The sequence below is a fragment of the Schistocerca gregaria genome, chromosome X (genome assembly GCF_023897955.1).
Source record: "Schistocerca gregaria isolate iqSchGreg1 chromosome X, iqSchGreg1.2, whole genome shotgun sequence".
NCBI lineage: Eukaryota > Metazoa > Arthropoda > Insecta > Orthoptera > Acrididae > Schistocerca > Schistocerca gregaria.
The window spans coordinates 148,557,083-148,571,873 of record NC_064931.1 but is presented as its reverse complement, the minus strand read 5'-3'; the positions used below and the strand labels follow the sequence as shown (position 1 = coordinate 148,571,873).

Below are 14,791 nucleotides of genomic sequence, written 5' to 3'. Positions count from 1 at the left end.
GTGGGCCTCTCAGAGGGCATTCCTGATGACCAGTACTGTCTGGGTAGCATCGTCACAGCTGTAGACAGTAATGTTGTGCCAGCTACTGGCTTTCCATGATGGTGTAAGGTGGAGCCACTGTATCCTCTCCGACCAGCACCCGCTGCAGGAGAGGACACAGGTGTTGCATGACCCAGAAGATCCACTATGCTACTAGGAGAGGCAGCAGATCAAAGTTTATTATGAGTTTTGCTGTGGAAGGCAAGGGCAGGATAAGGCTTGATGGAAATTGGAGAAATTGTCATGGGACCACAGGGTCCACCGAGGGGGGAGTGGGGGGGGGGGGGGTGTTGAGAACCAGGTGGCTGCATACCCAGATGGTGAAGGTGAAGTTGATCATGGTGGCACTGTACATTTCAGTTTTTGGGTGCCGTGATAGACATCATGGATCCTTGGTGGATCGAGATTGTCCTGTAGATCCAGGTTGGATGGCGTCCAAACTTGCAGGCCACCCTGAAGGTATCTAACCTGAAAGAAGAAGCTTCATCGATGACATGCTGGCGGTGGGTGTAACGTGTCCAAATTGGTACAGTGAAGGCAGCCATGAAGCCTCTCTGCTGGGTTGCAGCCTCCAGTTGGAATGGCCTTGTAAGTTGCTAGAAAGTCATGTAAGTGCTGTGCTGGACATCATTTCCTTGTGAGTAGTGACTGTGACACGATCTTCTGCTAGTTCCAGTGCATTGTCCAAGTGGTTGAAACACAAATCTTTCACAGATGATTGCCCGAAAGAACACTTGTGTAGGTTACGTTTGAGTTATTTTTTGTTGTTTGATGAATCACAAATCCAAAACCATGAAAAGAGCTTAAAATTATTGTTCACATTGGGGCCAGCACCCACAGAAAAAATTGCCAATGGGGCTAGCACTTCATGTGTGCTGATGGGGCATACTCTGTATGTGTGTCACAGAAAGGAAAGAAATATTTACAGCTAGGCCATGGCACTGCTGCTGACACAGCCCACTGCTAATTCCTGTGAATTATTATGGGTGGAGGCTACACTCAACAACCGATCTAGGTTAATAATTGGCTCCTTTTACCGACCTCCCGACTCAGCAGCATTAGTGGCAGAACAACTGAGAGAAAACTTGGAATACATTTCACATAAATTTTCTCAGCATGTTATAGTCTTAGGTGGAGATTTCAATTTACCAGATATGGACTGGGACACTCAGATGTTTAGGACGGGTGGTAGGGACAGAGAATTGAGTGACATTATACTGAGTGCACTATCCGAAAATTACCTCGAGCAATTAAACAGAGAACTGACTCGTGGAGATAACATCTTGGACCTACTGATAACAAACAGACCCGAACTTTTCGACTCTGTATGTACAGAACAGGGAATCAGTGATCATAAGGCCGTTGCAGCATCCCTGAATATGGAAGTTAATAGGAATATAAAAAAAGTGAGGAAGGTTTATCTGTTTAGCCAGAGTAATAGAAGGCAGATTTCAGACTACCTAAAGATCAAAACAAAAATTTATGTTCCGACACTGACAATGTTGAGTGTTTATGGAAAAAGTTCAAGGCAATCGTAAAATGCATTTTAGACAGGTACGTGCTGAGTAAAACTGTGAGGGACGGGAAACAACAAAGTTAGGAAACTACTGCGAAAGCAAAGAGAGCTTCACTCCTAGTTTAAACGCAACCAAAACCTCTCAGACAAACAGAAGCTAAACGATGTCAAAGTTAGCGTAAGGAGGGCTATGCGAGAAGCGTTCAGTGAATTTGAAAGTAAAATTCTATGTACCAACTTGACAGAAAATCCTAGGAAGTTCTGGTCTCACGTTAAATCAGTAAGTGGCTTGAAACAGCATATCCAGACACTCCGGGATGATGATGGCATTGAAACAGACGATGACACGTGTAAAGCTGAAATACTAAACACCTTTTTCCAAAGCTGTTTCACAGAGGAAGACCGCACTGCAGTTCCTTCTCTAAATCCTTGCACAAACGAAAAAATGGCTGACATCAAAATAAGTGTCCAAGGAATAGAAAAGCAACTGGAATCACTCAACAGAGGAAAGTCCACTGGACCTGACGGGATACCAATTTGATTCTACACAAAGTACGCGAAAGAACTAGCCCCCATTCTAACAGCTGTGTACCGCAAGTCTCTAGAGGAACGGAAGGTTCCAAATGATTGGAAAAGAGCACAGGTAGTTCCAGTCATCAAGAAGGGATGTCGAGCAGATGCGCAAAACTATAGATCTATATCTCTGATGTCGATCTGTTGTAGAATTTTAGAACATGTTTTTTGCTCGAGTATCATGTCGTTTTTGGAAACCCAGAATCTACTCTGTAGGAATCAACATGGATTCCGGAAACAGCGATCGTGTGAGACCCAACTCGCTTTATTTGTTCATGAGACCCAGAAAATATTAGATACAGGCTCCCAGGTAGATGTTATTTTTCTTGACTTCCGCAAGGCGTTCGATACAATTCTGCACTGTCACCTGATAAACAAAGTAAGAGCCTACGGAATATCAGACCAGCTGTGTGGCTGGATTGAACAGTTTTTAGCAAACAAAATACAGCATGTTGTTATCAATGGAGAGACATCTACAGACGTTAATGTAACCTCTGGCGTGCCACAGGGGAGTGTTATGAGACCATTGCTTTTCACAATATATATAAATGACCTAGTAGATAGCATCGGAAGTTCCATGCGGCTTTTCGCGGATGATGCTGTAGTGTACAGAGAAGTTTCAGCATTAGAAAATTGTAGCGAAATGCAGGAAGATCTGCAGCGGATAGGCACTTGGTGCAGGGAGTGACAACTGACCCTTAACATAGATAAATGTAATGTGTTGCGAATACGTAGAAAGAAGGATCCTTTATTGTATGATTATATGATAGCGGAACAAACACTGGTAGCAGTTACTTCTGTAAAATATCTGGGAGTATGCGTGCAGAACAATTTGAAGTGGAATGATCATATAAAAGTAATTGTTGGTAAGGCGGGTACCAGGTTGAGATTCATTGGGAGAGTCCTTAGAAAATGTAGTCCATCAACAAAGGAGGTGGCTTACAAAACACTCGTTCGACCTATACTTGAGTATTGCTCATTTGTGTGGGATCCGTACCAGATTGGGTTGACGGAGGAGATAGAGAATATCCAAAGAAGAGTGGCGCGTTTCGTCACAGGGTTATTTGGTAACCGTGATAGCGTTATGCAGATGTTTAACAAACTCAAGTGGCAGACTCTGCAAGAGAGGTGCTCTGCATCGCGGTGTAGCTTGCTCGCCAGGTTTCGGGAGGGTGCGTTTCTGGATGAGGTATCGAATATATTGCTTCCCCCTACTTATACTTCCCGAGGAGATCATGGATGTAAAATTAGAGAGATTAGAGTGTGCACGGAGGCTTTCAGACAGTCGTTCTTCCCACGAACCATACACGACTGGAACAGGAAAGGGAGGTAATTACAGTGGCACGTAAAGTGCCCTCTGCCACACACCGTTGGGTGGCTTGGGGAGTATAAATGTAGATGTAGATGTAGATGTAATGGTGTGGTGTAGTTGTTTGTAAGCTCGTTCGTTCTGGTGATGGAGCAGGTAAGGGCTCTGCCAGTGGTGTCATGATGTCCCACATGACTGGTGATGGAGAACTGAATGGTGCGACATCTCCTTTCAGTACATAGAAATCTGGGCTACATGAGCAGTTTCATAGATGTGAGCTATTTGCATTACTCCCCTCAGAGAAGGTTCTGATTCCCCTTACTTCTGATTTGGGGGTAAGACACACTGTCATGTCCCTGGTTAGAGAGTCTGCATAGTTATGTCCGCACAAACATTTGATATTGGAATTCATGCTTAATCCATGCATGTTGGTGGCCCATTCTGCATAACATTGGTTGGGCTCCTTTTCCTAAGCTGGCTGTAAAAACATGTTTCTTTGTTGAAAAATGTTGTCGCAAGAAAGAGAGTATTCTAGACAACTCAACTTCCTGTGGCTTCAGTAGTGACTCTAGTTTCTGTATTAGATGATACAATTTCGGATGTATCTTTGATGTTGGAAATTTGGCAAGCCGTAAAGTACAACTGGAATCATTGGCAGTGAGCTTCCCACTCTGCTCTGTGTTTGTTATATGGCAGGAAAATCATGAACATGGGTGGCACAGGAGAGATGCCTGGTACACCCGCTAATGCTTGCAATGCCTGTAATATTGTTGCTGTTAGCTCATAATAACCCTGTAGGTTTATGTTAGTGGTAATTGTAGTTTGTACATAGTTGGGGGGTGGGGGGGGGGGGGGGAGGAGGTGGGAAGGGGGTGGTAGTGAGAGAGATCAATCTCTCATCTGATACAAAATGTTCACTGTCCTATTTGCAGGCACCTGCTCAGCTAGCCAAGAGTGTTAACACACCACTTGTGGGACATGGGGAGGGGGTGGGGGGAAGCCTGACACAAATCGAATCTGCTTCATGGACTAAACATGAGAATGTTATATTTAGGCTGTTTCCCATATGCCACTAGTGAATACCACGCTGGTGTCCATCTCTCTCCTCAGATACGTGCTACACAAACAATTAGAAAATATTCTCAGCTCTTCCCATAGGATTTATTCCAGATGCAGACAGATGAAACACATTGATTCCACCCTGGATGGAGAAGTGGGAGACTGATGACAGATGTTTAGTCTTGAAACCCATAATCAGCAGCAGCAGATTATTTGCAGTTGACATGGGTCCTGAGCCATTCCCACTTTTGTTAAAGATGAGTTACATGCAGTAGTGGGGACCACTACACAAAGACAACACAAGTTAACTTAAATTTTTCCAAAGGAAAGTCCAATCTGTGGCACATCCAAGTTTTCACTATGAAAAATAGAGTTCACATTACAACTGACTCAGACCAGCCTTGGACTGGTTTATATACCAGATTCTGGCATGGTCCCATCAGGAGGCACTCCTGATGACCAGTGCCCTCTGAGTGGTGGCTGTGCAGAGGCCGGCACTAATGTCAAGTCAGCTATTTGGCTTACACAGTGAGATCAGGTGGTGCCATTACAGAATTAAATAAATATTAGTGGAACAAAGTACAGTTTCTTAGTTTTTAATTCTTAAAGAAGTTCAGTCACAGTGAAAAATCTTCACTTCCATAAAACCTTTAGTAACATAAGCTGGCAAGTTGTATGGGACTTCATTTTCATGTGAATACTTAATTGTGTTTAGAATGAACACTGATGTTTTGAATTGCCTCAGAATGTTGAAGAATCTTCTAAAATATGTGATGTTGTATACTATTCCGTAGGTAATGGCCTTGAATTGGAATATCTGGGGATAAAGCAGCAAAATAAAAATTTTTTTCAGGAAGAGAATGAGCACTGTTAATCAGGTAGTAACAAGATTTATTGTGAAGTTATTTGTGTTCATGAGTGCAAGAGCAACAAAAGTTACCACTAATTTTAAGACGTAATGATGTTTACAGCATTATGAAATGTACAAAAGGAAGAAATATTAAGAATTTAACTTCCTGTCAACAGTATAGTCATTAGAGATGGATGAAATATAAAGGCAATCTCTTGCAGCACTTTGGGAACATCAGAACGGATTTATTTTTCCAAATTGAAACCCTTGGAGTCAAAAACTTACAATTTGAAAACAAGAACTGTCAAAGGAAATTTGGGATTGTTCTGCTCATACCCAGAGTTAAAAATATCTGTAGATACTTTCTTTTGTGCATGTAAGTGGACAGTCATTTTGTGCAGAGAACTTAATGTTACCCACTTGGATAGACTATTTGTCACATAAGACATGAGAGAGTCAGCAGCAAGGAACCAGGCTGTTTTTAAGGGCATAATAAACCTAATGTTTTTGCTTTAAGTGCATGAAAAAATGTGATAAACTGAATAAATTATGAGGGGTGCTCATAAAATCCAACCTGGAAAGGATTCCATATTGACGAGCAGTATTCGAGAATTGGATAAACAAAGTTATTTTTTTAACTATCACCTTAGGGGTTGAATAATGCCCCCTCAGGATTCTTCCAGTGAATCTCTCTGGTGTATAACAGTCCTGCAACAGTGTCATCATTGTACCTTAAATTGATATAGAAACATACTGATACATATCTAATGTTTCTGTCTGTTCTCATAACTGATAACCAACCAATCAATAATAGATCCATATTCCCATTTATACACAATACGTTACATTTGTGTATGTTAAGGATCAGCTGCCAGTCCTTGCATCAATATGTTACATTTGTTTATGTTAAGAGACAGCTGCGAGTCATTGTATCAAACTTTCAACACAGCAGAAGGTACTTCGACATCTGAAATGTAGTGCACTTACTATACCGTATTCACTCAGATCGAAGCTGCACTCGAATCTAAGCCGCACCTGAAAAAGAAAATTGAAATCAAGGAAAAAAACATTTCCTGAATCTAAGTTGCACTTGAAATTTGAGACTCGAAATAAAGGGGAGAGAAAATCTTTAGGCCGCACCTCCAAATGGAAACAAAGTTGGTCCATTGTAATATGAGACACAATTTAGTTCAAATGAATGACAATACAACTACAGTAGTTTGGTTCGAGTCGTAAGCTTAGCAGTTAAGTTTTACCAGGTAGCCAATGCTATGTGTCAGGTGCTCTGTCCGTATTTATACGTTATTTTTCACGTGCTTCATCTGGTTTGAATTGATTGCTTATTTTTCTTTGATCTGATAAGTGCCATTCTCTTTGTTGTAGATGTTTACAATACACTGCGTCTGATAAAAGGTGTTCTGAATGACAGTTTATCGAAAAATTTTCTCCGTTGGAAAATCTTTGAAGACGCCTCTTTAGTAGATTACATTCTGCACAGAAATTAGAGTCATCTTAAATTTAAAAATCTAGTCAATTGCCATGCTTCATTTCTGACTGTATCACTATTGGACAAAAGAATAATACGAATATAAACATGACTTTATGTGTATGTTCTTCCGCATTTGCTGTTGTCTCATTCTAGTTTTGTAGTTTATTAGGCAGGATTTAAATGAGATAGCAGCAAACACGAAAGAATACATGGCAAAATGTTAATATTCGTACTATTCTTATGGTGAAGAGAATACTGCATGTGATTCACAATTCATAAAAGTTCCTATTAGCAACCATCTCTTCTCACAGGTAGGAAAAAATTCAGAACGTGGAGTTGGCCATATTGACAAATATCCCAAACAATCTTGCCAATCTACCAACATTTTTCAGAACTTCCGCTTACTTTGCACTCGATTCTAAGCCACAGGCGGTTTTTTGGATTACAAAAACTGGAAAAACAGTGCGGCTTAGATTCGAGTAAATACAGTATTCAGTCAGAGACATGCGAAGTAGAAAGCAGATTACAGCTGAGCCAAATGCAGGTGAACACAGATGTTATGTCATACAAAACACAATGTAGCCATCACGCGTTGCGAGGTGAGCCAGGTAGATGAAGTGTGGAAATAGTTGACACAGCAGCACCTAAGTGGAAGAAGGTGGAATCCTTTCCACACCATCTATTGTGGAAGTGTTTAGTATATATGCTGTAAGGCATAGCAGAACCCAAGCAAGTGCAGCATATCAATACTTAGCTACTTTTGTACTAAAATATTTGCTGTGTAAGTATTGCAGAAATGCTATCACATGGCTGTGACACTTGAGGCACTGTGTGGAATGTGGTACTGGGTCCTGAGTTTGACCTCACACCAAAGCAGCGTGCCCTGTGACACGGGACACACGGCTGCCACTGATGTGGCCCCCACCAAGCCCTGGGATACAGCACGCCAGCCACAACATTCCTACAGCGGGTCACAGCTGCTACAGCATTGAAGACATCATCCATGCCTCAGCTGCCACTGCCTTAGCCGCTGAGCCCAGAGGATGTCGCTGACAGAAGCAGTGGTGTTACACCATCGCTCAGCGATGCCGCATTCTGTCAGCATTGCAGGACATCAACACATGAGAGGGGGGCAACTGAATGCTTCAGCCAAACTGCTGCTGTTTGAAATGTATCCCCACAAAGAGCCACAGCAAAGGAATTTGAAAGTGCAAAACAAATCTGCTGACACCAGTCCTATTTCCCTGGTGTCAAGACACTGATGTCGGCTTTGTAGACCAATGTCTGAACTTACAGCCTACGATTCAGTGAGTCAAGGAAATTTAATTGTTGTTGAATGTTTAGTCATGGAAAAGAAGATTGACTGCTGTGATTTTTGTAAGGCGAATTTTGTTGCAAGTAAAAGTTGTGAGATTTGTCGCATTTCAAAGGTAATGGGAGTCATGATTGGTTAGTACCTGCTAGATGTACACAGTGTAACTTACAAGGCAATTCAGCACCATGTGCAGAACCAGCACCAGTGGTATGTTTCACATGTAAATGCTATGGGTGTATGGCTAGGCAATGCTGAGAGTCAAAATGGTTAATGATTAGACATAAGAACTAGGTTAATATATTTTATTTTGTTTGTGTTGTGATTATTGGTGCTTCAAAATGAGCATCGGGATTGGCAAGGCTTCTGCAGAGTTAGAGACGTGAGGTGTGTCAGAGCTGGAGGTAGTTCGCGTATTATTGGAAAGGTTAGCACAGTTTGTCAATAATTAATACGAAGTTATGTGGTCTTGTGGAGTCACAATCATCACAGCGAGGTATAGATTTGTCAGCCACAACTTGAGTTGATCCTTTCTCTGGAAAATCAACTTTGGATGTGCAAGCAGTTGTGGAAGATTTTAAAAATTTGGCAGAGATGGAAGGATGGTCTGATGCCAAATTTTTAGGGCAGCAAAACTGAGATTAGCAAAAGAAGAAGTGAGGTATATGGAGACTGTCCAGGGAACTAGACCATTTGAAGAATTTAAGAAGGGGTTAGTCCTGAGGTATATGAAGCAGAAATTGGCAGACATATTAGAGAACAGTTGGGCTTTCTAACGAAGAGGCATGCCGAGTCGATGGAAGGATTTGCATACAGAATAAGGAAGATCAATAGGTGTACTTACGAGTTGGGACATAAGATGGTAATAAATGAGGTGATTTTATGAGAGGCTGAGCAGAGGGCACTTGATGCATTTTTGTGGGGATTATCTTCAGAGATGTCAAGACGAGTACAGACAGGGTGTCTGACTGATTTGCACACAGCTGTCAGACTGGCTATAGAATGTGAAGAAACTGATTTGTGTGCTGGAGTGCAGGTTATGTGAACAGTGTTCTCAACCAGTATAAGGTGTTTAGGAGTAGGCAAACAGGGAATGTGAGGAGCCTCAGAACAGTGGGAGTGGAGGCAGATGTCACTGTACTTTCAGAGGTAGAGGACCAGGGAAGGCCTAGATATTAAATGCCAAAGAGAATCTAAGGTCAACCTATGCTCATACCCAGTAAGATTGATGCTACGAACTCATATGCAGAGGTGCATTGTACAAATCGATCTTTGGCTGCGTATGGTGGAGCGTGATGGGAAAAGGTTTCAGCTGGTTGAAACTGCTGCCAGTGTTGTGATGTTGTGAAGTGAGTCTAATGTAAATGATAAACCGTTTAAACAGTTAAAATCACACTAAAACGCAATTCACACAGTTGTATGCATAAGGGTACCAGGATATCACTTTGGGTTAATGCTGAGTATAGCTTACTGGTAGGAATTTTGTGTGTGATGGAACCATTGTTAGTAAATGAAGTATTGGATCAGACAGATTGCTTAGTAAAGAGAATGTATATGAGCACTGAGGATTTATGGTTAACAAAAGGGTTGTTGATTGCTAATGTGGATATTCTGGAGGAGGAAGACTGGGACACGGTATGTCGGGCATGGACAGTTGCCAAATGTCAGTGAACTGCATTATGAGGAAAGGTAAAGCACCTAAAAGGAAGTAGAAGTAATAAAGAACAAATGGAAGAGTTACTTTTGGAGTTTAGGGATTTGTTTCTTCGAAAAGGCTGTTGCCAGCTACGCATATTATGTAGCACTTGATACCAACAAGAAGTGAATCACCAGTTTATGGCAATCCATGCAGAATTTGAAGGTACTTGCAGTCAATTTTGGAAGAAATTTTTGATCAGCAGCTGAAGAATGGAATTATTGATGAGAGTAATAGCCCATGGGGGGCAGGAATTGTCGTCATACCCAAAAAATCAGTGACTGGAATGTGGAAGTGTAGTATTGTTGTGGTTATCGATATCTGAAAGCTAAGACTATAACAAATGCCTACCCTTTGCCAACATTATGGGAATCATAGACTATTTGAACCAGTGCAAGTATTTTTCAACGATGGACTTAAGGAGTGCCTAATATCAGCAAGAAGTTGCTCTGGAAGATTGAACAAAAACAACATTTAATTCAGATTAAAGAACTCACCTATTACATTTCAGAGATTGTTAAATGGAGCTCTCAGAGGAATGAAACGACGTTAATGCCTGTTGTATCCTGATGATATAATTGTCTATGTGATTGATATGGAATAGCAAATGCAATGCTTAAGGGAAGTGTTCCTGAGATTGAAGGCAGAGTATTTTGTGTTGAATATGGAAAAGTGTAATTTTGTATTGGGAGATGTGGCATAGTAAGTAAGGATGGGATTAAGACATACAAAGCCCCCTCCTGCCCCCCTCCTCCTCCTCCTCCTCCTGCTGCTGCTGGAGATTGAGTAAAGCTATTTGTGAATTTTCTGTGTCTGAGTCAGTGAAGGAACTACAATCTTTCCTTGGAGTTGCAGACTAGTACTGAAGATTCGTAAAGTGATTTGGAGATGTTGCTGAAGAAAGGTTTAAAATTTGTGTACTCAGAGGATTTTGAGAGACTGAAAGAAGTTTTAACATCAAGCCCAATGTTAGTGTTTCCAGATTTCAGTAAGAAATTAATTTTGTCATGTAATGCATGCAACCATGTACTTAGCTGTGTGATGTCTCCAAAAATAGATGGCATATAGCACCCCCCAATAACCTGTGCATCAAGGCAGCTGAATTCAACAGAGAGGAATTACTGCATGATAGGGGAGAAAAGAAAGATCTTGAGCCTTACCTACAGAATCACCTACTTCCAGTGTTATCTCTTCGGGAATTTTTTTGAGTGATAATGGATCATATAGTGATGAAATGGTTGCTGGAACTGAAGGATCGTTTGTCCTCTGTTAGAATATTGCTGCGCAGTGTGGGATCCTTACCAGGTGGGATTGACATAGGACATCAAAAGGGTGCAAAAAAGGTTAGCTCGTTTTGTATTATCACGTAATAGCGGAGAGAGTGTGGCAGATATGATACCCAAGTTGGGATGGAAGTCATTAAAGCAAAGACGTTTTTCGTTGTGGCGAGATCTATTTACGAAATTTCAGTCACCAACTTTCTCTTCTGAATGCGAAAATATTTTGTTGAGCCCAACCTACATAGGTAGGAATGATCATCAAAATAAAATTAGAGAAATCAGAGCTCGAACAGAAAGGTTTAGGTGTTCGTTTTTCCCGCACGTTGTTTGGGAGTGGAATGGTAGAGAGATCGTATGATTGTGGTTCGATGAACCCTCTGCCAAGCACTTAAATGTGAATTGCAGAGTAATCATGTAGATGTAGATGTAGATCCATCTAGTGGGTTGACACGACGGGCAGTAAGACAGAGTGAGTTTGATTTCGGGGTCAGACATAAGCCTGGAAAGAAATATGGGAACACAGATGGCTTAAATAGGAAAGTAGCAGTGTTGCAAATATGTGGCAGTGAGCTGAAGGAGTGGCAGACAGCACAGAACACGGATGATGGGCGTAAGCAATATAGTAAAGAATCACAGTTTTGTATGCAGGATGGGTTGCTGTGCATAGAAACCCAATTTGGGATCACAAGTAGTAGTACCAGCAAAGCTGAGGAATAGAGTGCTACAAGAGACACGTGATCACATGTTGGTGGATCATGAAGGATGTAGGTCTACCAACAGGAGAGTAGCGGAGTGATATTGGTGGAAGGATAGAAAGACGTACATGAATCAGTATAACAGAGTTGCATCAGTGAGCACAGAGAGTGGATTTATGTTGAATGAGAGTACCGTTGCAGACGTTACCTAAAGCAATAGCTTTGTGTGTTTTTATTGGGATTAATGTTTTAGTCCTTTCAAAAAACACCTGCAGGGAATAAATATGTAATCACAATTATAGATCATTTGTCGAGTTATGTGAAAATGGTCCCAATGCAGCAAAAGTAGCATAAGGGTTAGTGAAAAATTGGATACTGATGTTCAGGGTAACTGAAATGATAATAACATGCTAGTGAACCAACTTTATGTTGGATTTATTTAAGGAACTGTGTAAGCTGATATGTGTGAAGAAATTGATGACAAGTCCTCTACATCCTCAATCTAATGGAAGAACAGAAAGGGTGCATAGAACTATAGGAAAGATACTAGGACACAGTGTGGACACACGCCATACCAATTGGGATGTCTATTTAAGGTGCATGGCTTCTGAGTACAACTCAGAACAGCACACAAATACAGGATTGTTGCCATATAATATGGTATATGGTTGTAAAATACCATCATTGTTTAACATATTAAAAACCAAGGAGGGGAAGCAAAGGAGTTTGCAAGGGTGATATGAGAAATTTGGAACAGGGTGCGTAGGGAAAATACATGAGCACTGGAAAAGCAACAGGAAACACTGAGCCATAGAGCAAGACTACCACAATACAAGGCTGGCCAATGGATGATGTTATTGACTTCATACACTCCAAAGAGGAAGACAAAATTATGAAGTATCAAGAGCTATATCAAATTGTGGAAACTACATCACCAGTGAATGTCCAGATTCAGTTGCTGACAGGAATAACAACTGTGCGTGTGGGACATTTGAAACTTTTTCAAGGGGACCAGAGGTTGTCCCACGAACTGGAGGGGTGGACTGGAGAAGGAAACTGCAAAAGGGGGTGCAGAGGGCCACTGAGAGGTTGTAGGCAAAGCAACTATAGGAAGTCCGTATCGGTTTAAGAGATAGGAGGTAAGAATAAATGAATGGTTTTTGTATGTTAGATATAGGTGTAACATAATGTTTAGTATAAGCAAAAGGAGCTGCTGCAGGGCAACAATGGACTTTAGGGAGAGGAAAGGGTAATAGGTATCCCTGGGCTCAGCTGAGATCCACCAGGCGACAAGATGACGTGGGTTGTAACTGAACTACTGGTCATCATCAGGGTGGAAACATTGTGGGACCACTCCCCGGAAGTGGACTGCTATTCGTGAAGCAATAAGATCTGGTGATTATCAGTCATTGCTGGGTGATACAGGAAGATACAAAATGAGGTGAGATGGCTGGAAGAAGCCTTTGATAATTTTCGACAGGGGTTACAATTTTCACACTTGTTTCTTATTGGAAATTTATCAGGCAGCATTATTACATGGGACACCCTGCATAACGAAACATCCTGACAGTATCGGCATTTAAAATGGACAACCTGATCTAAAAATGAAAACTTCATTCAAAATTTCTCTAGTATTCTTTGATGGCTACACATTTCTTTGTTCTGCTGACAGAGATAATAAAAATTAGAAGCAGGATTACCATATATTTCTTTGATGTATAACAAAAAATAATTTTTGAATGTACAGCAGTTGTACAACTACGTATATTATCATAACAAATACCTTATTCTGATTGGATATGTGTATATGTGTATATGTAAATCAGATAATCATATTATTTAATGAATATTATGAAATAGTGTCACTGGCATACACTAGAAAATATTACATGTAAGGCAAGTCACATTACAACGAATTGAAAACTCTTCATGCGTAAAACACTACTGTATACATTGTAAGTTACATATTCTAAGAGACATGTGTCTTTTGTCATACATATACCACTGATGATGGGCAATGCCCAAAAATAAACTACTATCATCAAGCAACTATGTCAAACAATTAATTATTAATATGACATATTTACTATTTCTCATACTTTCCTCTGATTTGACATTTCCTGACTTTTCAGTAAGTTGTTTACATTTAATCTTGTGGTGTGTTCATTATATTCTATGCTAGTTTCTTTACTTCACCCTCCAGCAGCGGTAGTCACTGATCAATTAAACCTCCTCTCACACCCTACAAAAGTCACAGTTGTGACTGCTATTCAGCTAACTACATCTCTTAATGCCTCATTGTTGATTAGATGTTAAACCATAATCTTTCTCATTTTCATGCTCAGCTAACAATGTTCCGCTTAACTGTGGGATTTAGTGAGACCATCAAAGCAGCAAAATTGTAAGAATAAATTTTAAGGAGTTGGTTGTATTCATAACTTTTTCTGTCACAGTGGTGTAATGAAAATCAATATGTGCTTAGGTCAGAAGCAGATGGTCCCTGCATCGGAGCTCTATCATATTAGTGAGGAAGCTGCTGTTCTTCCAGAATCTGCCGTTATGCAGGAAGGCTTGATACCAGAACCTCCAAGGTATATTCTTAGTTTAAGAATTTAATAATGTGCTTTTCTGTTCAGTAAGTAGTATGTGGAGATTTCAGTGCAGATTTCTTAAAACATCCTGACAGGAAAAATGAACTGGACTGATAATTTGAGTGTTTCAGTTTACTTTCAGTAGTTAATTTCTCAGTTTGTGTGCAGAAAGATAGTAGGACCCAGATTAATAAGATTTTTATGAACAGTTCTCAGGCTGAAACAATGTGTACCCAATTGTTAACAGAAATAAACTATATAGTGTCCTACAACTCTGAGGCAGGTAAATACAAAGTGGAGAGTCTTATTAATGAGTACAGGGTACAGTGTTTTAAGTGCAAGTTACAAGAGGTGGTATGAGAGAAGGAATATGAGCTTTCCT

General features: G+C 40.7%; 1 protein-coding gene across 2 annotated transcripts in view; it reads left to right on the top strand.

The window, feature by feature from the left end:
- LOC126298637 (uncharacterized) overlaps positions 1–14,791 on the top strand; it is a 247,974-nt gene that overhangs the window by 172,283 nt on the left and 60,900 nt on the right. For both annotated transcript variants that reach the window (XM_049990048.1, XM_049990047.1), the window contains exon 14: positions 14,301–14,409. In XM_049990048.1, coding sequence (XP_049846005.1) covers positions 14,301–14,409 — 109 coding nt within the window. The remainder of the gene's footprint in view (positions 1–14,300; positions 14,410–14,791) is intronic.